Source organism: Vidua chalybeata, chromosome 11 (genome assembly GCF_026979565.1).
Source record: "Vidua chalybeata isolate OUT-0048 chromosome 11, bVidCha1 merged haplotype, whole genome shotgun sequence".
Taxonomy (NCBI): domain Eukaryota; kingdom Metazoa; phylum Chordata; class Aves; order Passeriformes; family Viduidae; genus Vidua; species Vidua chalybeata.
Genome location: NC_071540.1, coordinates 13,865,889 through 13,893,609, shown reverse-complemented (window position 1 = coordinate 13,893,609; position 27,721 = coordinate 13,865,889). Strand labels below are relative to the sequence as shown.

Genomic DNA, 27,721 nt, shown 5'->3' with positions numbered 1-27,721 from the left:
TCCAGCTTGGCAATGTTTACATGGTGCACAGGTAAGCCATGCCTTGTACTGAGCTGAGTTTTCATGTCCTGCTAAATTGGGCAATGAAACAGAATAGAGAGGTGTGAGGAGCGCTGGGGATGTGCTGCATTGTAGCAAACAGCTACTGAGCTCTGCAGCTAGTCATGAGGTGCCGAGGATGAGGAAAGAGTGGGCTTTCTGGGAGACCTTCTGGGAGGGGAAGTCACACAACCCCATGGCAACGCAGTGGTTTTCCAAGCTGTAAAATCAATTGCAATTCACCTGCTCTGCACCATTGCTTGTTCCAGGCAGATCTCATCTTTATCCTGGCCCATTTCATGTATCCAAAACTCAGTCTTTTCGTGGGCTTCCACTGACTTCAGACCAGGCCCTACCAAAGCAGGCCCAGCAGGCACCAAGCCCCATGACCAACTCTTGACCTGGCTCATGTGCAGTGAGGAGCATAGACCTGGGGCAGGAGGGTGTCCCAAGAGACACATCTGGAGGTCACAGTCTCTGGGGCTCTGCTGACACTGGGGTTTGGAAATGTGCCAGAGCATTGAAGTGGCAGTAAGCTGTTTTGGTCGCTGGCTACTAATGAGGGGATAATCCTGGCAAAATTCAAACCGAACCTCTGCACCTAGTCAGATAAAACACAAAGACCAAAAGGTCTATTTAAAACTGGGAGAGAAGGGAACAGTCCCACCAACAGCTCTCTCCCAACACTTGGTAGTGTTCACACACGTTATGATATGAAGGATTAATGGCTGGAGGTCATAGAGAGTTTGTGCTTTCCTCCAGCTTCCCAAGGAGGTGGGTGACCAGTTTCTGCAGGGCTTCAGCCCGGACCACCGAGATGCGCAGCACTTCCTCGTGGTTGGCTTTCTCTTGGCTGTTGTAGCTCATCACCGCTTTGTTGGTGATGAGGGAGATCCCAAGGACTCGGAGGCCGCAATGCCTGGCCACAATTACCTCTGGGACAGTGCTCATGCCTACAGGAAGAGAGGAAAGGACCAGAATAAGTCAGGATTTACAAAACAAGATCTCTCCAAGGCTGTAAACAACAATCCTACCTTCAAGCACACGCCCTTGTCTTGTTCTCCCCAGCTGTGTCTGAACTCTGTAATAGTTAAAGGCTGTCATATGTACAAGGTTCAAATAGCTGCAGACTACAGTTACAACTCTGCTCAGCACAATAAACCTCCTCCACTTGATCCTTGTGCCACAGCTCCCTCCTCAAGATGTGTCAGACTGCTTGCAGACTTGCTAAGGAAGTACTGATGTGCTGTGTCATTTGCCTCTTCCTTGGCTAAAAAAGCTATTGCAAATAAAAATAGCTTTGAGGAGAGCTGAACCCCTTTCCTCACACACAACGAATCTGCAGGTATTAATATACAGACTTCCATGAGCCAGGGGTCATGGAAGGAATCATAGCTGGAGGAATCATATCGATCATGGCACTTAGTTTTCTTTTACACAGTTGGGAAGGTATCCACAATTACCATCCCTAAACAAGACTCATAAGGAAGGCTGGTTTGTAGAGAAAAAACACAGTGAAAATCTTTACAATGTCAGAATTAGAAGACATATACTAGAAAAATACTTAATTTTTATTGAGCCCCACTCAGTCCTCCTGAAGTGGAGCCATCTGAGCATGAGAGACTTTGTGTTTGGGAAATAAACACAAAGTTGTGCTGGGATCCCTGTCCTGCTCAGCTGTAAGCACAGGGACTTTATGCAGATCCTCCCAGGAGCTGCACTAAGCCACTGCAGAATGAAGCAGAAATACACAGAGCTCATTTCTCTAGCTCCAGGAGACTTAGAGAGTCAAAGACTGAAGCAAGTCGGCCTTGAGCAGAATTAACTGTTCAATCCATGTGCTCAAAGAACCCTGGCAGCCCAGCCTGGCAGCTCACCCACAGCATCAGCTCCCAGCGCCTGCAGCAGGCGGCACTCGGCGATGGTCTCGTAGCAGGGCCCAGCCTGCAGGCAGTACACTCCTTCCCTGGTGAAGCTCAGGAACCCCAGCTCCTGTGCACTCTCCATTGCTAGCCCAAGCAGATCTTGTTCATAAGCATCTGACATGCAGGGAAACCTCACTCCAAACCTGAAAGGCAGTAAAGAACACAGCTGTGTGATAGTGCTACTGCTCCCTCCATCAGAGTCCAGGGATAGGTCATTCTTTAGAGAAAAGGGAAGTGTTAATTGCAGACCTGCTATGGATGCAACCTCTCTCATTCCGCTCTTATCATCAGGTAATTCTGCTATCAATCATGGAATAGTTTAGGTTGGAAGAGACCTTCAAAGGCCATCTCATCAAAACCCATGCAGTGAGCAGGGACATCTTCAGCTAGATCAGGTTGCTCAGAGTCCTGTCCCACCTGACCTTGAATGTTTCCAGGAAGGGGGCACCTACCTGGGCGTGACATTCCTGCTAGATCTAGTCATCCAAGACTGTCAGCACACAGAGCTTATGGCTCTTGGAAGGTCTGGCACTACTTCCCTTCTGCAGGAACCCTTCTGGAATGGTCTTTCAAGGGCTCCTGTCTCTAGGGAGCACTGATGGCCAGTCCTCTCTCTCCTCAGAAACTGCTCATGATGTCTATTAAACATTCCCCACCAGGCAGTTGCTGCTCTGAGGCAGAGAGTCCCTCAGGCTGCCCCTGGATGGGGGTTTGAGCCCAGCCTGATGGAGCATCTGTCCCTACATTTAAGGCCCATCACAGCAGGCAGCTACTTTACGTCTTGGAACTCCAGGGCCATATTTTAGGTAGCTTTCATCTTCTGCTTCAAGACTGGGTCTCTTGCTTTAGGTCTTAAAATAGCAGCTCAGTCCTGCTTCTGATGGAGTGAATCCTACTCTTGACCCAAGGAGAGCAGAAGTAGATGGCAAAGATTGTTATGCTGCCACTGAGGAAACCTGGAAAATAAACTCCCTGCCATGTTCACCAACACACTTCAGTACGAGTGGACCAGGTCCCTCATTTATGCTATTAAAGCTTCTGCTTGTTTACATGTTCTTCCAGACGAATGCTTAGGGTAGTAGGTGGCTTATTTTGTTTTTATAAACACCAAATATTATATAAATAAAAACAAACTTCCCCTTCTCGTCTAAGGTAATAAGTATTCATCACCATGAAAATTGCTTCCCCTCTCTGAAGGATGGCCAGCAATGCAGAAGCCCAATCTCTAATTTATTAAAAAAATATTATTTCCACATCACTTCATTGCCTCTAGTTTTGCTCTGTTGTGCTTAGATAAATCCTTCCTGGTAGCTCAGCTGGACAGGATTTTCAGAGTTTGCTCAGCTAAATCTCTGCAATACTTTGAAACCTGATTCATAAAGACCTTTTGCCCATTTTGATGCCTTGGTCAGCAGTACAGAAGTCACCTCCCAGAGCACTGCAGTCTTCACCAAGAAGCTGCGTTTTGGAGGCAATGAGGCAGCTATGCTGCCTTTGAACGCTGTCCAGATGCAGTTGTTTGATTGGAGTTTCTCCTCCTGCTCCAGAGCAATTATGCAAGTCCAGAGAGCTTTAAACATTCCATGTAGCTTTTCTGCTTTTGATCACTTTCCTCCAACCCACGGCAATACCTACAAAAATGTAAAGATGTTCCACTTCAGATGGGTACTGTCCTCTTGCCATGGAATCGCAGCACAGTGATTATTTCCCCTGAGGCAGCTGCCAGCACCTTTCAGATTCTTTCAGAAGCAAGAGCCAGGTCTGCTGTTACATCAGGAAGGAACTAACTGAAAACCAGGCAGGCCACCTTACTCTCTGCAGAGCTTTCTCTCTGGAAAGATCTCAGGACAATCCAGATGCCTGCCCTGCAAACACATCCATTTTTCACGATGGGCCTTCCACCTTACCAGTCTGATGGTGTCTTGGAAGGATTTGGGGATCATAAATTCATATTTTAAGGGACCTTGAGGTCATCTAGTCCAGCATCTTGCTCAAAGCAAATCCAAATCTGTTGGCTACTGCAGTTCACGGGTGAGAATATGTTAGAAGCTCCTCTCTGCACTCTCAGTAAGGTAAAGATTCTGCTACACAGCCAGTACAGGAAACCTGACTTCCCAGTTCAGCCAGCAGCAGGTGGCTCTTGTAGATCTCAAGGTCTCTGAAGAAGCTGCCAAGACAACCACCTCTCATCAGAGCAATGCCTTCAGTGAATACAAAGGCATTCCAGTTTAAAGACCTGGATACAGCAGTGGTGATCAGGAATTTTAGAGATTTCATCTTTGCTCTGCCCTCCACTTACTGCCTGGCCTCTGCTGTACCCATTCCGTCACATCAGAAATGGCTGTTGATAAACCCAGGCTGGAGACAGCACAGTTCACTGATTGCTCAGTTAAGAGGAACCAACAGAGAGAGGGGCTGATAAGAAGAGGAGCAGTGGGTGTCTTTAGCAGATGTACAGCTGGTCATGTCAGGAGAAGGATCAGAAGCCTACTTGTACAAAACAAAACCTTCTGGGAGTTTGTGTGTAAGCTCCTTGTAGGCTTGTAAAAGTAAGCAACAGCCAAGGGAAGGCAGGGCAGGCAGCACAGCACATACAGCTATTGCTGTAACTCTTCCCTTGTGGTTACCTGGAGCCAAACTCTGCCTCTCAGTAAATATTTGTCAGCAAGCACAACTGGCAGTGCCAGCCCATGGCTGAAGGAAGAAAGGGTTAATTGGTAACAGTGGAGCTGATGCCTTCTTACCGCTCATCATTTGGCCCATGCAGGGGATTCTGCCCTCCCAAGCCAAACAAGCTGATGTGATCCCTTATGAACATGATGTCCCCCACTTGGAAGTGGGGATTCAGTCCTCCAGCAGCATTTGTGACAATCAAGATCTCCACCCCCAGGAGAAAGAACACCCTGATGGGAAAGGTGATCTGCAAGAACCAAAAGCATATGTGCAATGAGTATCACAGTCAGCAGACAGCTACTGCTACTACATTTGTAATATCACAATTTGTGGATGCAAAGAGTCTACATATGGAGACAAAACAACCTGCTGCAATTTTAAACAGTCCTCTAATTAAATAGAATGTTAATGCTTTATAAACAAATTAAACATAATCTTGCAATGACACAAAATCTTGCATTAAAATCCAAGACCACAGTTGCACTAAGGTCAAATAAAGGTGGTACAGAAAGAACATGCAGATAGTTTTTGCTCACTGCCAAGGTCTTGCAGAGATCAAACCACTGTGCTGATTGAAGTAACTATTTATGCACATGGAGTTGGAGAGTAATCCAAAGCTAAGGAACAGTTGGGAGCTGGAGAAAAAAGAAATTAAGAAGTTTGATTTTGAGGAGTCATGAAGGAATTTGGATGATGCCTGCTATCAATCAAATGATACTGAGAGCAAAATATTTCCTAGTAATGGACACCACTTCTTCAAGAAGTAAGTTAATTTTAATAGACAAACATGTGTTGATAAAGCTATCTTTGTACTGAGTGGTTTTAAAATAGCTGTTTTTCTATAAGAAGGTGGGTGGTGCCAAAAATTACAGTTTCTATCCAAATGCAAACAACCTCAATGCAAAAAAGGGAAAATCACAGAGCTATCCAAATAAAAAAAAAGTGCCAATAAATAAATATTATTGTTGCTTTCTAGCAGAAAAGTACATTTATGGTAGGCAACATAAATCTCCACACATTCCAGTATGTTAGCTGGGAGGTTATAGCAGCTTGCAGTACCCTGGGAACTTTTTCTAGGAAAAAAAAAAAAAAGCTGTAAACTATATAAATGCAATAGAAGATTAAAATAGATTATTCTTATCAAAGTTTTCTCATTGCTGATTTAAATCACGATTAAACTGACTAAGTTAAAGCATGTAAATTAATCTGCCTTATATGATAAACTATTTCCCCCTGTGAGAGTAGCAGGGTCAGCCAATTTGTGTGGCTTTGCAGCATCCCCTTCACCCAGCAGAAGCCAAACTACCTCTTGGTTTAAACTCCCAATTTAATTTTTTTGAGGGCAGATCTGAAATCTAAGAAAGACTCATTTCAAGAGCAATGTAAGTTCATTGCAAGAGCTAGCATCCTGCAGCTGGATAGCAAGGCAAGCAGTCACTTCTGCAGCTTTTACAATACATCTCCCCTACGTGAATATTTTCCTTAAGGAGAACTCACCGTGCTGAGAGAGTAGCCTTCGTAGGAGTGGAAACGTCCCTGCATGCACACGCAGGGCTGTCCATTCAGCTCCCCAAACACCAATCTGCCAACATGCCCTGACACTGGAAATTAACAAAGGCTCGTTTTAGTTACAGGTCTCAAGGAATTTTACTTTAGAGGGATCTGTTAGTTGGTGATTTTGCTTTGCTGCAGGGCCAAGCACTGCAAAAGCAGGAGCTGGAAATCAAATAAATAAATACGTGTATCTGTGCTATGATATTTATGGTTTTTTTTACTGTGAACACACATTTCACCAGTGTGGGACTGGTTTGCAGACTTGAGTAATCCCTGCCTTGAGGCTCTGCTGCAGGCTGCTGGTGGGTGGGGTGCTGATAACCCGAGTTGTGCTCACCTGAGCTCCGTGGGAAGTGAGGGATGTCCTCATACAGGAAGACTTTCCTGTTATCCAACACATCAGACAGACCTCCCAGCCCGGACCCGCAGACGATGGCGACCCTGGGCCGCTGGGCAGCATGGGCACGCAACCAATCTGCTGCTTCCTTATACACCTCGTAGCTATTTCTGCAGGAGGAGAACAGGTCAGTGAGACTGTTAGCCCATTCCAAGAACAAGCTTGAAAGGATAAAAGTCCTGAAAAGGTGCAGAGAAAAAGAAATTTCATCAAGACTATAATAATAGAAGCTTCACTGCTATTATTGAAGATGCATCACTTTTAATCTCATGTATTTTACCCCTGACTACAGGGAAATTATTTGAATCCCCTTGCTGGTTTCATTCTGTAGATGAAGAATGGCTAATGATACCTAGATCACAGAAGTGTCACAAGGCATAACCACTCCTGCTTCTGATGGGCTCTGGTCTCTCCTGAGTTACCAAAGAAAGGGAAAAGCACAATTAGACTGAGAAATTCCAACCTATATGAGTGTGCATGGGGATGTCCAGCCTGTGATGGGGAAATATAAGTGTGTGGAGCTCTGAAGACACCTGAACAACACAGCTGAAATGCTGTGCTGATGAAGGAGTAGGCACTGTCCTCTGCAGTAGGTAAAGATTCAGATAAACTTCTGAGACATGGGTGAAGCATCATCTACAGAGATGGAGAAGCCAATCTCTGTAAGTGTTGAGTGCCATCAGCTCCCACTACTTCCATCTAGACTGGTACCACATGTCAGACACCCACTTTCTCGATACCTCGTGCCTTCAGTACAGAAGGATAAACATGGAGATTGTACTCAGCCTCTTTCCCACAGAGTGGGCATGGGATCACACCTGCAGTCCAGACATAGCCAAGAGGCCCAATGACATCAGACTCCATCAAAACAAGTGAAAACCAGGAATTTGGGCTCCAGAGTTTAAAGTGATTCAAGAGGGGAACTCGGCAAAAACCTTGGTTAAAAAAAGTCTAATGCAGCAGGGAGCCCCATTGCCTGAAGGTGGGATAGAAGTTGGCATTACAGTGCCTGTTGTACATCTGTCTCATGGGAAAGGAGAAGAGTTCAACTTTTAACCTCTTAGCCCAGTACTCAGATGCCTTAATCACAGTTTTGAAACACAATCAATAGCAAAATAATCCTATAATCCTGTTTCCAATAGGACAATGCAGACACTTTCTGATGTCAATATCAAGGTTGATTGGAAACTATCCTCAAAAGCAGGAGTACTAATAGCAGTTCTTGGAAGCAACTCAATCATTACCATCGGTAAGTAGAATAAATGATTGTACATGGTAGAGGACTGGGTCCTGGAGTCAACCCACAGGCAGGGGCAGCTGTTCTCTGTATGAAATGTTGATCTGATTATTGAGAGGTGAGAAAATCGGATACTGTGAGGCTGCAGGTGATGTAAATTGACTGGAGGTGCTGATAAGCAGTCACTATCTATCCAGGAATGTTTCTTTTGGTTCTTTTTTATCAAGTCTCTTTTTTCAAGAGGTGTCAACCCTAGTAATGCTGTGATGCTGCTCTCAGCAGTCTTAGAGGACAGACAGAAAAGCTTAGGGAGTGGTGCTCCTCACTCCAGGAGATCTCAGTCCACTAAGAGGATTTGACTGTCCGTGTACAACTGGTTCCTCCAACTAAAGTAGCAAATACTGAAACCAAGGTTCTCAATTCTATGCTTTTTCTTTCTTTATACTGACAGGGTCAGTAGTTATTGCACAGGTGTTTTTTGTGAGCATTTAGCCTCTTAACTGTCTAGTTACTACTGTAAGTCCTATCCAACATAAGATACATCAAACTTACGGTCCTAGTTATAAACTGTAATGTCAAAAACACCCAAAAATGTCATAAACCTGCAATCCAATAGGAAGAAATAACTTCCATACACAAAGATTAAAATGAAGAGTCATACTTAGCTGAAGTACTTTTCAAAGGGAAAGCTTGGAAATGAGAGAGTTTATTTACCATCACATACTGAATTTTCTAAGTGCATCATGAGCTCCTGAAATAAGCAGGAGCTGTGAAAATGACATTAATAAAGACTACACTTGACTACGTTATCACTTGCTCCCAGACAAAAGCTTTAAAAGTGTTTTACATACATTAATGAACAATTCCCCCCAATTTCTCTGTTGAATAACTGTAATACTTGTTTAGAAATTCAAGGGAGCCAAGAGAATTTCTATGTAATGCCCAAGGTTTTGACATACCTGTGGCAGGCATGAGAAAAGAACAAGGTCATCTGCTCTTCCTCATGACCATAATACTGCTTGTTTCAATATTTTTTAAAGTGCATAAACCATTGCAAAATAACATTAAAGAATGGATATTATTCCTATATCCTCAGAAACTTTAGGAATGTGGGATGGAACCCATTCAATGTCTGCTGAAGACATCAGGACTGACTGAGCTATGCCAATTTACAGTGAATTTTTTTCCTTTTAAACAGAAGATATTAAAATGCTTCTTAACCAAAGAAGTAAATCTCCAGTGCTGCATATGTTTCCTTGCCTGAAAGGAGCTCCAGCAAGTGCACAGGGGCCTGGCAGAGCTTTGTCCATCCCAAAGGCTTTGTGCACATCAGAGCTGTCCCCAGTGCTGAGAGCACAGTGATGCCAAAATTAATCTGCTTGCAGTATTTAGTTTTCAGAAACCTTCTGGATGACATCAAAGGGACTGGCAAGCACTGATAATTTCTGAATGCAAGGGAGATACCTGCTCAGCAGGAGCAAAGGGGGAATTTGACCCGTGGGTCACCAAGCAGAGTGTTGGGCCTGGAACTGCATGAGCACAAGGCCTGTGCAAGCTTTTTGACAGCTTGAATTAATACATGTAGCACAAAGGCCCCTCTAGCTACTCTAACAATGCACACCTAATAATAGTGCTCCGGAGCATCGCTTTGGATTAAATCACAGGATCAGCTGAAAACACAACCCCCTTTATTGTGATTGCTGTCATCCACTGGAGAAACACATCTGTTGCAAAACACAGGACTGTCACCAGTGACAGATCTTTTATGGCATGAAAAAAACCTCACTCTTATTTGCTTCTAAGTTGGCTGAAAGCAAATCTATGTAAAAAAGCAGACATATCTCAATAAACAGCTAAAGCATTATGTTTGGGGGCACATGGCCATCCGTATTCACAGTCTGTGCCTCTCCACAGGAGATATTTGCCTCTTCTGGGCCCACAACCTCTCCCAAGGTCACCTACTCGCTGCCATATTTCATAATATCAGCACCTGCACAGGCAGATGGCCAGATTCCTCTCCAATAATAAGATGTTTACTTCTGAGCAGCCTTTGTCTGACATTTATTGAGTGCCCAGTAGAAAGGAAACCAGGTGAGGAAAAGCGATGTAATTTTGTTAGCCCCATCCAGCTTGGACATCCGTGCATCCCCTATTTCACAGCACCTTACCTGTCTTCCTCAGCATAGGCCATCCTCCTCCTCTCTGGTTAACCAAAAGAAGGGGATGGTTGCTGGAAATGGAGCTGCAGGGTTTTATTTGACCAAAGAGCAGAAGCCTATTGAACCTGCAGAAGCTGCTGCTGTCTCTGGCAGTGAGTCAGAGGAGTGTGTCCCAGCTTCTCTCTGCTGTCCCCTGAGCATCTCTAATCCCTGAGTAGGAGGGGCATGGTCAGGACATCTGCTTTTCTGGCCTCACCCCACATGACACACATGCTCTAGAGCTCTGCAGAAAGCTTACATGCATGCACACACACACTGTAATGCAGATTAAGCCTAGAAATTTCACACGCACGCACACAACTTTTCAGCGGCTGACAAGGGATCTGCCTGGATTTGCACCTCTTGCATCACCTGGGGACCAGCTGGAGTCACCTGCTCCTGTGCAATTCAAACCCCTGGGAGTGTGCAGACTCTGCGAGATGACCTGTACCACCTACCACTGACACCAGACCTTTCCACATCTCACATCATTACCTTGCCATTCTTTCATGGCAGCCAGGGGTGATGACCCATTAGCTCCCCTAAGGGCTTTTTGATTATATCTAATTGCCTCATCCTTCCCAAAAGGAAGTACTTCTTTGAGATATGCTAAACCTCTGTTCAGCAGAATATGGGAGACACAGGAAAGAAGACAGACACCCCACCATCCATCCCTTTAATTTTAGCTTTGCTGTGTATGAAAACAAATATAAAAACAACCCTGTCATATGGATCTGTTTGTGCATCAGTGTTTGATCCCAACAACTGATGTAAACCACATTTTACAGAGGCAGAGATGTTTCTAAGACAATTGAATGCCAAAAAAATTCAAGCAAAGCAGTGATGAGTAGAGACCTTACACACCCTAGCTGTAAGGCCACATCTACAATATGCATTCACAGCTTAATAGATCCAAAAAGGACACATGGGGGTATAATTTATAAATATCCCAAGCAGGGACAAAACCTCAGTTAGAACTTGTCAATTCTTAGACAAATCATCCAGACATTAACAAAAATTCAGAAAACTGGGCAGCACCCATTTCAGGTCTTGAATTTCTTATTTCTTACATTCCTCTTTCCTTTTTGATCTTAAAGACCTTGCATCAAACAGACCATTGTTACCCCAGAAGACTGTCTCTGAGACCTTCAAAATTGAACAAGGTAATAAATGCACCAAGAAAAAACCAGGACATTTTTAGAGAGAGATGTATTTCATGCTGGAAAGCAGAAACCCAGCAATGCCAGCACAAAAATCCAATTCTGTTTTATTTGTTGAAAAATACAGTTGGTACTGAAGAAATAGAAAATGGATCTGAAGAGAAACCATAATGAGGGCCTTTCCCCTCAAGTTCTTGACTTTCCTTTCTCCCTCAAGTTCACACTTCCTTTTCATTCTTGCTTTCTCTTAGAAAGCTTAAAATGCCTCTTCTACAGAGACAAGCAGGTGGGGTGCTGCCACGTCAGGACCCACAGTACATTGCTGCACTGGCATGGTGCATCTTGCACTTGGTTTCCTGGAGGCAGTGGGAAAATCAGCATTAAGGATCTATAAATAATTGTCCCTTCTATGCCCTCTTTCTAACTCTGTTTTTACCATGTTTCCCCTCATTTTTCAGGTATGTCTCCTTTTTGTCATTCTCATTCTTGTACTTCTGAATCTTGGCCATATCTGCCTCTGCCTGTTCTAGGTATATCCTCCTTTTTCCAGTATTGTTTTTCTGTACAGAACACAGCAGACTGAGAGCAGAGATGGTTTTAGGCAGACTTAACTGCACCAAACCCTGTGCCCAAAGAGGGCCCACACTGCTTGGCTGTCAGCCAGTGTGCCAAAGGACTCTGCAAGTCGCCATCACCCCAAGCAACATTCACCCAAACCCAGGGTCTTAGAGCCACTTACCAGCTCACCCAAGTCTTTCTGCCCTCTGGAAGTCCAGGCTCCTCTTGCCACTACTCAGGACTTCTTTGAAACCCATTATTTGCTGCCTTTAAATTAAATTACAGAGCAATGTTAGGCCCTTAATGTTGATTTTCCATATAGCTTGTTGGTATCAGCAGAGTTCTGATGCCCCCCAGATATGTTCCCTTCTTCAGCCTTAATCTGATTACGTTCATTAATCTGATTCATTTTTTGCAAAGCAGACGAGAGATCAGACAGCCTGAGAGCTCTTCCCAATGTGCTCTCATCTAAGACAATCTCCTTCCTAGTTTGGATTTACATGGAAAACAGGATTATCAAAAAGGGGCCATTTTATCTATCTTTCTGCAATGTCTATTATTTAACAGCAACAGAAATTACTTGAGTTTTAACCTGTAATGCTGCAGTGGCTGGCCAAGTACGAGATAAACGTTCACCCTACTAGGACAAAATTAATTTGAGCACTGAGGACATTCATGCCAATTAGACTGCAGGGAATGCTCCAAATCAGATTTATCTAGAAAAAGAAGGTATTGAATAGATTGCATAATGTTGAAAAAAATTATTGAGACTCTTCTGTCCTGAAGGAATCTCAGTTGTCTCTGTCTGTATGTGTCTGCAGCAATTTGTATCTATAATCCTGATGTTACTGCCTTGGCTGTCATTCAAGCCCTGCTTCTGTAGTGAGAACTTCAACTGCTACAGGATGCAGATAAAATCACCTGAAATAATTTTCTAACAATGCTGTACATTCCTACAGCAATTTCTATCTAAAGAAGCGTCATGAAGTATTTTGCAAGCATTTAATCAAAACGTTTAATTAATGCTTTAGGGTAAGTCTCCACTTTCCTGTGTGCTGACATTATCACTGTATCAAATTATCTTGCAGTCTTCTCACACGTACTGCACATCACTCTTTTGGGAAGGGGGACTGAGCTACAGAAATATTCACAGAGTGTCTACACAGTGGGGACAGCCTAGCCCAGAAGAAAGTATCCCCCCAAAGCACTACAGGCATTACTATGCCCTTACAGGTGCACTTACCTGGGGGGCATTTCTCCCAATTCTCTCATACTTAAAAAAAACAGGATTGTGCCTCAGTGTTTTGGAGGAAGGTGAAATGGCTAAAGCTTGGAAAGAGTTTGCTTTTCTGCTGACTACCAAAAGCACTTGTTCCAGGTTTGATTAAAAATTACTGCCAAGAATTAATCAGGAATTTTGCAGCAATTTGGAAAGGTGTTGTTTGGGAAACTCATTATTGTCTGTACACTGGCTAGCAAGACAGCCACTGGAGTGTTACTAGTTACAAGAAAGGTAGATAAAATTGAATTACATACCAGAAAAGTTATTCCCCAACAGATCATTTTAATAACAATCTCTAACAAGATCTGCCTGGAGTGGTGAGCATACTGCTCTTTGTACATCGACAGGAAAGAGACCTCTGACCACAGTGAATGCAGCAAAGGGTTGGCCAGGGGAACAGAAAACCAGACGTTCAAAGAGCCTGTCATGGTTAGCTGAGCAAAATGAGAGCAAAGCAATGCTTCCATGACAGCCTGAAAATGTTGCCATGGAGGCAGGAGAGATACAGAAGCTCAAGACAGACAGCAGGAAACCGAGGAGATGTGTGTTCAGTTAGGCCAGACGTCAGAAAAAAGCTTCCAGCTGGCCAAAATGTGCAGTCCTAAATAGCCCTCCTGTGAGGGCAGTGGGAAAAGGCTTTTAGGACAGAGATCAGTTAATGTAAAGGGTTTATGATGTTTACTGGCAGGGAAGCAGTCACAGCACTCACAAATTGTATGCCTGCTCTGTAAAACCTCACCATCTTTATACAACTCAGGCAGAAAGAGGAAGCAACTTGACGAAACCTGTGAATAAATGATACCACAGAAACCAGTAAAAGAGCAGAGATGTCCTAATACTAGCCAATACTTCCATCTTCCAGCTCTAGGAGATGTATCAAACAGTAAAGGGTAAGACTGGGGTTGTGGCTATGGGAGTTTGTGGAAGCAAAATCAACTGTGGCAAGGAACTTAGAGAGAAAGAGTAAAAAAAAAGATATTTGGGGATTTGAGGGAAAGGAGCTGAACCTTCTGAAGGGATACAAAGAGCACAACCAGGGATCAGCAGTATGTCAGGCTTGGGATGAAAGGATGGGCTTTTCAATGTGGAAGTGCTTTGAGGCAGGCAAAAAATCAAAGAGTACAGGGGAAAGTGTGGTGGAAGGCTGAAACAATCCTTAGTGAGAATAAGTGGAAAAGAAACCACAGATCCTGGTGGACAAGAGACTAAAAAAGGCCAGGTACCCTTGTGATCTACAATAAAAACAAATAACTTGAACTAAAAATTATAATGAATAAGGAAGAAATGCTTTCAGGCCTGTCACAGAAGAAAACAATTCTCAGATAATTAAGTTATACTACACAGCTCCATGTATCACTAAGAATCCTTGACAATAGATATATTTCCCTATTCAACAAAGGTAAATGCAGTTCATATCCTGGCACCACAGCCAGCAGCTGACCCGGGGCTCCAATATGCTTCTCCATATGAAGAACATGACTTCTCCCTAGGAAGGTCACTTACTTCTATCAAAACAACACAGGACCAAAGTTTATCCTCCTCTGTGGTCTGGAATAATTAATAATACTTTGACACAGTAAAATGCCAGACCTTTCATTAGGTCTCAGGACCATGTCCTCATTTCCACAAAGTCCCCTTTGGAAAACACTGATTTCTGGAGGTCAGGAGGTGAACATACTACCACTGGTAGTTGGATCTGTCAGATGTATTTGTGCTGTTTCAACAGGATCAATGCTTCCTCATTATCTTGTCTGTGCTGCAATAATAACACATTATTGAACAGGTGATAGGTTTTCCCTTTCATTTCAGTGATTTTTGTTTAAAGAAGCAAAGGTTAGACAATTGTACATCATTTTAGTAACTGGCTACATCAGACACTGTTTACTGGAGTTCCCAACTCACTTTCCTTGTAGCAGATAGCAGCTGCAATTCCTCTGGTGATGAAAGTGAAACAAAAATCTGCCTGACTTTGGACTGCAAGCCAGAAGCAGCAGAAGAATAACCCTTACAGATCAATCCCCAAGGTCATGGAAACCCACTTCATTAAGGGCAACCAGCTGTCCCAGCATTGTGCACCACATTGCAATAGTCAATAGTGTTGTGATTTTGATACTTCACTGTTTAGTTTAGCTACTCTATTAGCAATAAATCTAATCATAATCATCCACATAACCACTGTGAATAATTCTTCCCATGTCTGACTGAGAGCCTTCTCTCAACTGCTCTGCCACACCAATGCTATCACCCCAATTTACAAATGTCTTGCATCCAGCATAGTGATAGATAAAACCATGGTGAGATGTGGTGCAAAATTATGTGGGTTTGGGACTGATCTTTAGAAGCAGGGTGAGAAGTACTGGGTATCCCATGGAATCTATGGACGTTTCTTCCTTGGCTCAGCATAGTCTTCCCAGATGACTCCCTGTGCACATCCAGTATGACTGAAAGAGCTCCCAAACACTCCAGCAATACTCCCCACTCCATCACACAGTAGAGTTATACCATATCTCTACAAAAGAAAAAAAAAAATCAGGAGCATAAACAAGACTACTTTGTTCTTAATGAGATGTTTAACTTCTTATGTTTAACTGCCCAATATTCCTTTCAAGACAGAAGCTTCCATCTGGGGATGTTGGTGCCACAGCTGTGCATACAGGATATGGTCTGATTGGGAAAAAATCAGCTGAAGATCAGCTGATAAAAGTTTAGCTCTATAGAAGCAGGGCTAACGCAGGAAGAAAGTGCTATGTTCTCATTTTAAGTATCTTACATGGACCAAAAAAATCAAACCAACCAACCACAACAACAACAAAAAAGAGAGATTATTTTGCATAAGACAGAAGTGTCTACTCAAATTTCTGCTTTAACTTGAAGAGATTTCAGAAAACAGAAGAATCCTGAAGCTCACAAGCTGAGTTGAAAGTTTAATTTCAGAAAAAGCATCACATTTTTCTTAAGCATGCTATTCAATCATATTTATTTTAGCTAGGACTCTTGTGCTGTCATGCGCTCAGTGATGAATTGTTCTCTCCTGTGATTTGGAAGAGCCTTATCTCCAGGAGTCCAGGGGAGTGTGACACTGAGAACCTGCAAGCTACAGTAAAAGCCTGCAAGGGTAGAAATGCAAAGGTCAAGTCTTGCTTACACACCACTTTCCCCTATGAGCTGAATTGTAGCTGTTCTCTTGGTAGTGTTATCCAAGCACTCAAGAACATGTGAGAAGGGATGTGTTTAAGAAGAAATTAAAAAGAATCAACCCTTAAACTTAACATTTTAATTACCTATGGCCCACAGAAGTCAGTCAGTGTAAACCTTGTGGCTGGTGTGTGAGTACACAGAAACAACAGAAGGCAGCCAAAACATCCCAGCACCACTGGAAATATCAGTGAAAAAGCCAAAACTAAAGGAAAGCTCTGCTCAGGCTTTTACTACAAACACAAACCTTTCAGACTGTAACTTACCTTTGACTTTCCCACTATAAATTCTCGTGAGCTAAACTAAAATTTTAGCAATGCCACCATTACTGTGTGCCCTGTACAATCAAGACCAGACCAGGCACTGGAGAACCCACCACACCCTCAGCTCCACACTCTCAGCTCCCTACCTCACCAGCTGCCCACCTGCTTTCATTCACTTGCCCCAGCTCTCTCTCTATTTTTACATAACCAAAAATCTTGGTTGAGTAAAGGTGATCTTCAAATAGGCCAGTTAAATGGTGAAGAGGCACTGAGACAGAGAAATCTTCCATCTGCACCTCAGCTCTTTCTCATTAGGTAAAACTTCTTTCTGATGAGGCAGACAGTCAGTACTATTTTGTTACACTACTATTAGGGGTCAATATGACACGATTTGGCTTGAAAAATACATTCTCTCTTTTTTTTTCCCTCAAGAGATTTAAAGAGTTTTAGTCCTGTATTCCTGTTTATAGGTGGCACTGGGCTTTTTTTATACTTAAGATTCTTTCTATTTTGTAGTAATATTGCTTCATGTTAGAAAGCAAGCAAGTAGTTTAAAACAGGGAAGGAAAGCTGTCTGGTTATAGATCCCTGTGCTCAGTTATGACTTTAACATACAAATTCTCTCATGTACCTACAGTGAGAGAAAAGATCCCTTATGTATACGTAATTATATTATCCTTAAGATGGACATGTAAAGGAGGTTGTTTTTTTTTTCAGTTACAGGGCTTCAAGCAAAATTTTCCCAAGTTATCAGTTCTGGAGTGCCTAGTACTGATAGCACTGAATTTCTGTACCAAAACTACTTCTGGCTAAAGACTGGATTGAGCTTCATGAAGAATATGTGAGAGTGCAAAAATCAATAGCAGGAAGCCTGATATTAAAGCAAAAGGATTTCTGCTTACTCATGCTCCATTGTTGGCTATTCACTCCCAGAAGGGCTGGGGAGTGCCACGTTCCTGAACCTGCATATAGGAAAATCCCCACAATATTTAAAGTCTCAAAAGCAACTTACACCTGCTGTCTACTGTAGTAATGAATATGCTTTGACCTTTCTGCTTCTGTGTGCAGATTAGATGTTGTTTTGCTGTCTAAAGCATCTGTGTGTTTCCAGGGATGCTGCAATGGATGCTCAGTGATGCTCATTATGACTTTGTTAATATTTCAAGGCTTTTGCCTCCTGCTAACCCAAGCTGGGTGCAACAAGTCTCACGGGGATTTAGAAAGGGCAGCAAGGTGGGTTTACTATGTGAAGAGTCTTCTTAAGCACCTGCCTTGTGGGTTACAGAGGGCAAAGCAAGCTCTGGAGGAGCATCACTGCTGATTCCGGAGACTCAGCGTGTGCGGAGCCGTGGCCCCTGCAGGGCTGTGAGATGATCGCGCTGGGCTCAGGCTCCACGGGCAGGCGGCCCAGGGCGTCGGGAAAAAACACACAGGGCGCTGAGCCCCAGCCCTGCCTCTCCAGCGGGTGGCCACACATCCCAACACAGCTTTTCTCCTCTTTTCTTCCTGAGCAACCTGTCAGCGTTAGCGCTGGTAAGTGCTGCGCGGATAACTTCTAGCAATGCGGTCCTGCTGGGCTGCCCCGCTGCTTGGAGGCGGCTCCTCTGCCCCCTTTTCCTCGTGAGAAACAGCTGCTCTTGAGCTCCTCTTTGGGAGATGGAGCCGATTAGCCGCGCTGCCGCCTGCGCGGGACTCAGCTGCTCTTCACCCATCCCAGCTGCGAGCCTTCCCCGGCGCCGATGGCAAAGCCGCAGCGGCAAGAACCCCCCGGCCCGGGCCAGGGCGGTGCCCCCCGAGGAGAGGGCGTGCTGGGCGGGCGAGGGGCCGGGCTGGGCGCGCTCCCGCCGGGTATGAGCGGGAGCGGCTCCAGGCCGCGCTGCAGCCGCGGCCTCGCGTAGGGAGCGGGCGGCGCGGGGAGGCGCCTCGGGCGGGCGCGGCGCTACGAGCGGCCGGGGCGGAGTGAGGCGGCCGGGCCGCGCTGAGGCGGCGGGCGGGCAGCGGAGCGCGGGGATGGGTGAGGAGCTGCGCGGTGGGGAGAGCCCAGAGCCCAGTCCTGGCCGGAAGGGGTCTGGAAATGATGATGAAAAAGCAGGCGTTTGCCTGTTCTTTCTGTGTGCTGAGTGAGCTTGGATTTAGGGTTGAGCTTGTTAGTATTCTGGCTGGAGCACCTCTGGGACAGGCTAAGAGAGCTGGGGTTGTTTAGCCTTGCAAAACACTCCGGGGAGATCTTAGAGCCCCTTCCAGTACTTAAAATAGGCATATATGAAAGAAGGAGAGTAACTTTTTACATGGGCAGATAGTGGTGGAGCAAGGCGGAACGGTTTTTAACTAAAAGAGGAGAGATTTAGATCGGATGTTAGGAAGAAATTCTTCCCTGTGAGGGTGGCAAGTGCCTGGTAAGGTTGCCCAGAGAAGCTGTGGCTTCCCCATCCCTCGAAGTGTCCAAGGCCAGGTCTGAGCAACCTGGTCTAGTGAAAGGTATCCCCTACCCATGGCAGGGGGGTTGGGATGACATGGTGTTTAAGGTCCCTTCCAACCCAAACTTCTTCTATGAGTAACTGGGGTGAGCTGTAATTAAAAGTCCATACTCATAGTTGGTGTTTAAAATGAAGTAAACTAGACAAGGGCACAATGGTCTGTGTTTTTCCCAGTTTTCCTCTTTACCCAGAACATCCTACAAGAAAGGATGAAATTAAAGCCAGAGCACATCTGCATAGAGAACAGTGAAATTAAACCTGCCCGTTGAAAGACCTTAAACTGGGGAAAGGCAAGATGAAACCTCAGCTGTGTGTGTCCATGGGCCTCTCTTCTCCTCAGAGGGCTGATGGTGATGAGGGCAGACAGACTGTGGACTGAGATACTACATGGGTTTGAGAGGAAGAATGAAGTGCTAAGGGTGGCTATTGTTTCCAAACTTTCTCAGCTCTTTCAGTTTTAATCCCAATATTTTCTCAAACTCGGTTGTTATGTAACACTTAAGGTCATTGTATTTTGATGTTGTGAGACGGGGGGGGGGGGGCTTGAGGGATGGTTAAAGAGATAGGCTGAGAGATTTCCTATCTTGGGTGGTAATTTTGACTGAATTATTTTGCTTAAATGAACACTTTAGTTTGGAATAAATTGCTGGCTGGCTGATTTCTGGTTAGTGCCTGTCACTTGTGCGATGTGTGCTTTGTGCTGAGCCGTGAAGCAGATTGCAGCAGCCTCCTCAGCTTTGTGTGAGTGTGCTCGTATTTGTTGGCCTTTACCCACTCGCAGCACAGCACTTAGCACCACTTTCTTCTTTCACATCAAGCACGTATTCCCATTGACCACAGCTGCAACCAAGTCCTCTCACTTCAGGTTTATCACAGTTTTTTCAGTCATTAAAGGAAGGCATAAGGGTTTGCAGTCATCTGCCAGAGAGCGGTAATGCTGAGCAGAGAAAGGGGGTTTTGTTCGCTGGCTGGTGCCCAGCATCCCTCCAGCTGAGGGGCAGTTCTCGAGGGTGCCAATGAGGGGCTACCCCAGCATTATACTGGGTCTGGTGGAAGAGGTGGGAGGGTTGTTCCCACTTGCGAAATTGGAGGAGCAGCAGCTGTGCTCCCTCTCAAAGTTGCCTTTGCTTGTGGCTCCCCACCATCGATACTTAGAGCTCTCAGATAAATACTGCCATAATCAGATATAACATTTCTGGGCCACTTACTGAATTTGGAGAGCTTATGGTGTGTTGTCTTTTGCGAATGAGAGAGATATTTGTGTTAAAGTGTTTAGATCCATACAGCAAGCAAAATATTCAGAGTCAGTGAAGGGCCAAGCACCAGCAAACTCTTCTTCACTTGCTGTGTAAATAGCAAGAAGGCCAGTTGAACTGGTGAGCCTCCTGATTTTCAAATGACCTTATTTAGGATAGCCCTCATTTACTTTCCTCATTGGTGCATCATTCCATGAAGCATTTACCTCTGTTCTAGAACACAGCTGTTAAGCGGGGCACATTTTTATTTTTTATAAAAAAACTTCTCCTGTTTCTGTACTGGTGTGATTGGAATGACATGGTTTCTTCTCCCTTGATGTTGTCCAGGTTGCGAATCCACCCAAGAATGGATAAATGTAAGCAGCCTTACGTTAACCAGAAGACCAACCTTGAAAAGTTCAGTCCTGAAATTCTTTCTGAAATTGAGAAGCTCTTTGCGAAGAAGTTTACTTACACTAAGCCAGTGAATGATGAATGGAAGCTGCCAGATCCCAGCAATGCTTTTACATGTGATCATGTGGAATTTCACTCACTCCTGGCTCTAAAGGAGTCAATGAATGAAGTGAAGAACCAACTGAGTGATAAGAACCTTGAGGATTGGCATCAGCACACCTCATTTACCAATAAAGCAGGGAAAATAATATCTCATGTGAAGAAATCTGTGAATGCTGAGCTGTGTACCCAGGCATGGTGCAAATTTCATGAGATCCTGTGCAGTTTTTCTCTTCTCCCAGAAGAAGCCCTTCAAGATGGAGAACTGAATTCTGTCCACCTCTGTGAAGCACCTGGAGCTTTTATAGCCAGCCTTAACCACTTCTTGAAGTCCCATCATGTCCCTTGCCACTGGAATTGGGTGGCTAATACTCTAAACCCTTATCATGAAGCCAATGACATCCTTATGATGATCATGGATGACCGTCTGATAGCAAACACGTTACCTTGGTGGTACTTTGGCCCAGATAACACTGGGGATGTGATGACATTAAGACATCTAACAGGACTTCAGAGCTTTGTGAGCAGTTTGACCACAATCCACTTGGTAACTGCTGATGGCAGCTTTGATTGCCAGGGAAATCCAGGTGAGCAGGAAGCTCTCGTCTCACCCCTTCATTACTGTGAAACAGTCACTGCTTTAATGATCCTGGGCACTGGAGGATCATTTGTTTTGAAGATGTTCACTCTGTTTGAACACTGTTCTATCAACCTGCTCTTTCTGCTAAACTGTTCTTTTGAGGAGGTCCATGTCTTTAAACCAGCCACCAGCAAAGCTGGAAACTCAGAGGCCTATGTGGTTTGTCTTCGCTATATGGGCAGAGAAAGCCTTCATCTGCTCCTTCCTAAAATGACACAGAACTTTGGAACAGAAATGGTCAACAAAGCTCTTTTCTCCCAGCATACACTTCCAGAATCATTCCTTAAAACACATGAAGAGTGTTGCGTGTTCTTCCACAAGTGCCAGGTAGACACTATCTCTGAGAACATCCGTCTTTTTGAGCACATGGAAGAAGCAGAGCAGATGAAACTGAACAAGTTAAGAGACTGTGCAGTAGAGTTCTTCATGCAAAAGTTCCATATGAAACCCATTGGCAGAAATAACTGGCTTGTCAAGAAATCCCAGGCTGGTTGCAGCATGAATGCAAAATGGTTTGGGCAAAGAAACAAATATTTTAGTACATACAATGAAAGGAAGATGATGGAAACCCTGACATGGAATGATAAAGTGGTAAAGGGCTATTGTAATCACTGGGCTGAGGAACATAGTTTAAATAATGCTGGGAACATGTGCATCCTGGAAGGATCATTTTCTAACCTTGAATGTAGCTTTTGGTACATTTTGGAAGGAAAAAGATTGCCAAGAATAAAGTGTTCTCCATTTTGTGATGTTCAGGTCTTAGAAAATCTTAATGAAGCTGTGAAGGAGTTGGGTGGGGGGAGGCTGAAAAGCAGATCAATGCTGCAGCCTTGTCAGTCTTGTGAAGTTCTTCCTGGGGAACTCATACTGGCAAAAGTGTCTGATCTTTATAGGTGCTATCAGGAAGCCCTAAATGAAAGTTGTAGTGACCAATTCAAGTGCCTTGTGGTGGGCTTTCCCACCCTCTGTGAGACAGAAAGCCAGCCCAGTATGGAAATAAAGCCCATGGATGCAGCCACGCTGCTGACTTTCAGCTTCTCTTTGCTGTATGATGGAGAACCAAAGTACCAGCAGCAGCTTTTGGAGTGTGTTCTGCATTCGTTGGCCCAGCTGGCAGCAGGAGATGCGTTGGTTTTGCCTGTTCTCTCCTGCCTGACACGCTTCACAGCTGGCCTGGTGTTCATCTTGCACTGCTGTTTCAGGAGCATCACGTTTGCGTGCCCGACCTCGCGGGAGCCCCTGAGCACCGGCGCCGCTTTGCTGTGCGTAGGTTACCGAGGCCTCCCCGCGCCCGTTGTGGAGTATCTGCAGCATCTGAATGCACTGATGAGATCTTTGCTGGATACAGACTCTCCCCAGCAGGTTCTGCAGTTCGTGCCCATGGAGATTCTTCTCCAGGGCAAGCTGTTGGAGTTTCTATGGGATTTAAACACAGCCATTGCAAAGAGACAGCTCCACCTGATTGTGCAAGCTCAGCAGCAGCGAATGACTAGTGACATTCCACTTTAAAATAATTCTAGAACTGCGTGAGTTGCTGCTGCTAGACCTTGTTTCACAGACAGGCAGAAAGTGTTAAAAACATTGTTAATGTGACGGTAACATTAATTCAAAACTGGTGTGACATTGTGCTGGCAGGATGTTTTGAACTATCAATCCTAGGTGCACCATATTGTATGTGTAGGAAATAGGAGAAAAGAAAGACCTTAATTTCTGACCACTGAGCTGGGTGTTTTAGGATACAGAATAACACAGACTCTTTGATTCAATGGAAGCAAGGGCTGACAAGTGAGCATAAGCCTCAGAGCCTCCTATTACATCCTTAGAAACTGACTTTTGACGTCCCTTTAATTTACAGTTGGTTTAATTCTTAATGGTGACATGGGGGAAATCCGGTGTAACTTGCCTTACCATTTTGGATGGTATGAAATGGTGATGGTTATGGGTACGTGTGCCCATTTACCATTCTTAAACAAGAGCCTCTGAATTTTCACCTCGTAGCCTTTGACTATCAGCCCCTTCTTTAGCACTTCAGTGAGTGAGGACTGAGATGAAAATTTCCTTGCCAAAGCCTGATAATGGTTTCTCCATCTCATTCTTGCAGCTGTTTTGTGAATGCCATGCTGATATCTTGAGTTCCATTTCTTTGTGCACTTTAGTCACTTGACAGAAGGATCAAATGGAGCTGTTTATGCCAGAGAAGTGCTCAGCCTCTGGCTGTTCATTGCTTACTCTTCAGGCAATAATTTGGATTGCCATCAAGCCCTCTCTTGTGACTTCTTATGGGTCCAAAGCTGAGCTCAATTCTCAAGAATGAAATTTGCTAAAAGAATTAGCCAGTGGCTGTAGACACTTAGGCTGTAACAAGCAGAACCTTCAGGAGACATTTAAATGCAGGAAACTTCCACCAGCCATGAGAGGCTCATAGCATGCAGTTGCTTGGATCTGCCAGCCTTTCTGTGCTAAAAATCCTTAAAACAAAGGCTTTGAGGTGTTACCACCTGAACAAACAGTTCACCAGTTGTGTGCTGCCTTTCTTGTGCACACAAGTGTGCTCATGTTTGTGTGGGAATCCTCAGGGTTGTACAGCCATGAAGCTTTTGTGTTGTAAGTAATCAATGTGTGCTTTTGATGTAAAGGATGCATATATTTTTTGAAGTAGAAGATGTTGATTTACATAGCTGTTGTATATTTTCATTTTATTGACAAATGTTGAAAGTGCTAAAAGACTTTTTTTTTTTAAAAAAAAAGAAGAGAAAACAAATGCTGTTTGGAGAAAATAAAGCCTTTTATTTTAGGTTTTCAGTATTGCTGTTTACATGTTTCTTTACCCAGTATGGAAGAAATCAATGAAATGCACTAGGGGAGCCTGGGAAGGGTTGGGGTTTTTTTGGTGTTTTTTTTTTTTTTTTTTTTGGTTTTTTTTTTTTTTTTTTTTTGTGTTTTTTTTTTTTTTTTTTTTTTTTTTTTTTTAGCCACCCTTTCCTCATCATTTGTCCATCCTTCATGAGTGAAGGGTATAGTCATCTTCATTTCTCTCTAACTTTAACTTTGGAGTTTATCAGCTTAGAGAGACTCCCCTTGCAGACGTGGTCAAAGCAGTGGAGGAGGCCTGCACACCATTCCCTTGGCCTTGTCACTGAGCCTTACAATCCATGTCCCTCTGTGGTTGCTGTATCTCTTAGAAGCAAGGATTTTGTGTTAAGGATCTTCAGTTTCTCCTGGCTGTGACAACTGCTCTGCTAGGACAAGGTTGTTATACACTGTACTTTTGTCTGCAAAGTCTATTATTTATTCTTATCCAAATGTTCTCATCCTAATTGCTTGCCTTCACCGAGTGGTGAGATTGAGAAAAAGCTGTGTGCCTTATTCCTCAGGGCTGGCTCTGCTGCACTGCCAGGGGTTCCACGTGATTGTCTTTGGGTTGGCTGTCCAGTTTGTCTGGAGAACTGTCTGCTAACTCATTTTGATTGCAATTATCAATGCTAATGTGTTTTCCCCATTACCTTTCTCTTTGGAAGTAAGCACCTAATTAGAGATGTGGAGAAGATCATTCTTTGTCCTAGAGGTGTGAGATGATGCAGGAAATGAATCCTGTTCTGGTAGCTTAATTTCCGTACAGCTAGTGGTGTTTTTTGGGGAAATCTTTATGCAGGAAGTGGAGTTGAATGGATGCTGAACTGCATGACAGCTTTGCCTTTCTTGGTTTTAGTGAAGCTGAAGACTTTGGTTGTTAATGTCAAAATGTTCTTCAGGGGACATAAGGACTTTGGAAGCATCCTTGAAACAGGAGACTGGGTTGGAAGTGCTCATTACAGGGATTGTCAGGTTGATTTTGGTAGAAATACTGTTTAATGGGTTTACGGTTTTACTGAATTACAGGGAAATGTAAATGCTTAGAATTGTATTCAAGCTTATAAAAAGTTTTATGAAATATTTGCATTCCCAATATAATAGTATAAAAACAGTGCGTAAAGATATTAAATGGCAGATTGGAAAGTAAAGGGAAAATATGGATGTCTTCATTTTGCTGCTACAGACCTTAAAAGATACATATGCAACTTCTTCAGTCCTTAAAGTCAATTTATACACTACATTATTTAGATTATGCATCTTATTTGAATTTTGATAGATCTTAATATGCTAGCACGCCTGGCAGTTTTGAGTTTAAATAGTTGGTGTTGAAAGCAAAGACAAAGCACTGAGCCCAAAGCAAATTAACTTTCTCCCTGGCTGAACAGCTATTTAACAAATGTCCTTTTTCTGTCTTGTGTCAGGTCTCCTGTGTCCCCCATGGAGACTGGGGAGATGAAATTTTACCTGTAATACAACTTGCACTAGAGCACCACAGTTAGTGGCTCCTTTTATTAAAACAATAATATGAAATTGTATATTAAAACAATATTTTTCCTCTGTAGGAAACTTGAAGAGATTTATTGAAGTGCATCTTCATAGTGCTTTACTAAGTGGGGATGATTCGCTTGTTAAAGAATTGATTTATCTAAATTGGGGGACAGCAGGGAGAAGTGCCTGTCACTTGCTGGTGAATTGATTTGTTTAGATTAGGGGATAGCAGGGTGAAAGTGAATCAATATTCAAAACTTATTTGTTGCTGAAGCCAGAGATCATTATCTGGGTATCAAAGAGATGAATGAGCAAATTCTGCATGAAAAAAATGAAAGCTCATGCCGAGGTAGCCGCAGGTCCTCAGCTGTCAAACAAAACAATGTGCCTCAAAACAATGACCCTGTAGCCAGTGGGTAATGAAACCTCAGTTAAGACTAAGGAATAAAGGGACTGTGGTGAAGTGCCTTAATTTAAGTCTCTAGAGGGTTAAGGTGATTAAATACTTGTTTTATTATCAGTTGACTGCCTCAAGTTGATGACAGAGCACAACTCAACACCATTGAGTTGAAATGTAATGAAATCTGTCACAGGATCACAATTAAACCTAATTCCAAGGTGGCTGCTGAATAGCTGCATGTCCCCACAAATAATCTGCTCTGACAGATGAGTGTTTAGCAGAGTCAGAATTGTGTGAGCCCTCTGAGCAGCTCCCTGCCTTAACTACTGCAGTGATGCTGATGGTACCCAGCCATGCAGCTGGAGCAAACCATGCTACACCAGCTGTGCAGACAGCAGGTAGAGCCCTGCATGGAGTAGATCAGTAGCACAGGATGTGTTTGGGATTAGTGCACCTAGGGCTGGGATGGCTGTAGGATTCCTGGCTGGTGGGAATGGTGATATTTGGCAGAAAAGCTTGTTGTCACACCTGAAAACCACATAGCAGCTCTTTGAACTGGCATTGAGTGTTAGCACAAAATGGAAGGGACCTGGATCCAGCTAATGTATTGGGAATTAAAGGAAAGCTAGTTCAAAAACTTACTTTTCCTCTTTAGGAACACTGGAGAGGCTGGTCCACACCTAGGGTGAGCTTGCACTTTTTGTGGGAACACCAGAGAAGGCTGGTGTTTAATAATTGTCAGCATTATGGTCTTAACTATAAATCACAAAGTAATTGATTTCAGGGTGTTAACGAAATTTGGATTTATGGAGAAGTTCAGTTATGCCTAAGATGCACAGTTAATAGCACTGGCACTGAATAAAACCCAAATTAACTTTGCTTCCATTATGAAACAGGGTAGAATTAGCCCATAAATTTATATTCATAGAAGTGGTTTGGCTCATAATTATGTGAGTAGCTTTGTGAAAGTTCTGTGCTTGAAAACTGTTTTCAGACTTGGAAACCTGTTCAAAGCTCTGGATATTGTCCAACTTTAAATTCCCAGCAGTATTGCTGGTCTCTGTGCAAAAACTCAAGACCAGACTCTGAATGGATTTTCTCAAACTTTTTGGAGGGAAGAGTTTGAGTAGGAAATGGATTAAACTTAGATGTAAATTCATGCTGACTAGTTCCTCACTAGATTACAGAGGGGACAGGCAGGACAGCCACTGCTCCTTAGGCTGGATGCTAGGACAGTGGGGTTTACCAAAAGGGAGCCAGAACAGAAGTTACAAATGTAAAATGTATAAATTTACAAATGTACAATTGTAAATTAGACAAATTGAGTCCTCTTGTATGATCCTGATAACAAACTGTGCTTAGTGAGTGTAACAGGCCTCAGAGCTGGTTTGGGGCTGAGCACATGCAGTAGCTGAGAAGACCTATTTGTTTCACTGACTGACCTTACTCATCACATCACTCTCTGCAGTTTTGAAGTGACCCCTGAAAGAAACTGACAGCAGCAGTCTCAGGAGCATGAGTGGAAGTAATGAAGCAGTAATTAGCAATTAATAAACTGTGGTGAAACTTTTAACTGCTGCACTGGCCTAGAGGTCTGGTGCTGGAGTGGAATAGTCCCTTGGAAATCTACAACT

At 43.8% G+C, this 27,721-nt stretch overlaps 2 protein-coding genes across 5 annotated transcripts; one reads left to right on the top strand and one right to left on the bottom strand.

Annotated features, from left to right (window-relative positions):
* Window positions 1-697: 697 nt before the first annotated feature.
* On the bottom strand, window positions 698-10,016 carry LOC128793814 (purine nucleoside phosphorylase-like). Its single transcript, XM_053953229.1, has 6 exons — window positions 9,994-10,016; window positions 6,529-6,698; window positions 6,135-6,238; window positions 4,709-4,884; window positions 1,917-2,107; window positions 698-992 (listed from the first exon to the last, which is right to left on the bottom strand). Exons 1-6 carry the CDS (start codon window positions 10,014-10,016, stop codon window positions 775-777), a joined length of 882 nt encoding a protein of 293 aa, XP_053809204.1. The 3' UTR covers window positions 698-774.
* A 7,937-nt stretch (window positions 10,017-17,953) lies between these two features.
* On the top strand, window positions 17,954-24,148 carry CMTR2 (cap methyltransferase 2). Of its 4 annotated transcripts, none has more exons than XM_053953241.1 (2): window positions 17,954-18,014; window positions 20,542-24,148. In XM_053953241.1, exon 2 carries the CDS (start codon window positions 20,561-20,563, stop codon window positions 22,853-22,855), a length of 2,295 nt encoding a protein of 764 aa, XP_053809216.1. In that variant the 5' UTR covers window positions 17,954-18,014; window positions 20,542-20,560; the 3' UTR covers window positions 22,856-24,148. The 4 variants fall into 4 exon arrangements, with proteins under 4 accessions (XP_053809216.1, XP_053809218.1, XP_053809215.1 ...); XM_053953243.1 differs by lacking the exon at window positions 17,954-18,014 and adding an exon at window positions 18,222-18,329; XM_053953240.1 differs by lacking the exon at window positions 17,954-18,014 and adding an exon at window positions 18,319-18,375.
* The last annotated feature ends 3,573 nt before the right edge of the window (window positions 24,149-27,721 follow it).

Bases quoted from the DNA above. Each gene is read 5' to 3' on its own strand.
- LOC128793814 (XM_053953229.1), bottom strand. From the start codon at position 10,016: ATGGCCTATGCTGAGGAAGACAG. The intron at 6,699-9,993 runs GTAAGGTGCTGT...CTCCTCCTGCAG, and splicing joins GCCTATGCTGAGGAAGACAG to AAATAGCTACGAGGTGTATA. The intron at 993-1,916 runs GTGAGCTGCCAG...CTCTTCCTGTAG, and splicing joins GCTGGGAGCTGATGCTGTGG to GCATGAGCACTGTCCCAGAG.
- CMTR2 (XM_053953240.1), top strand. From the start codon at position 18,332: ATGAGCGGGAGCGGCTCCAGGCCGCGCTGCAGCCGCGGCCTCGC. The intron at 18,376-20,541 runs GTAGGGAGCGGG...GATGTTGTCCAG, and splicing joins CGCTGCAGCCGCGGCCTCGC to GTTGCGAATCCACCCAAGAA.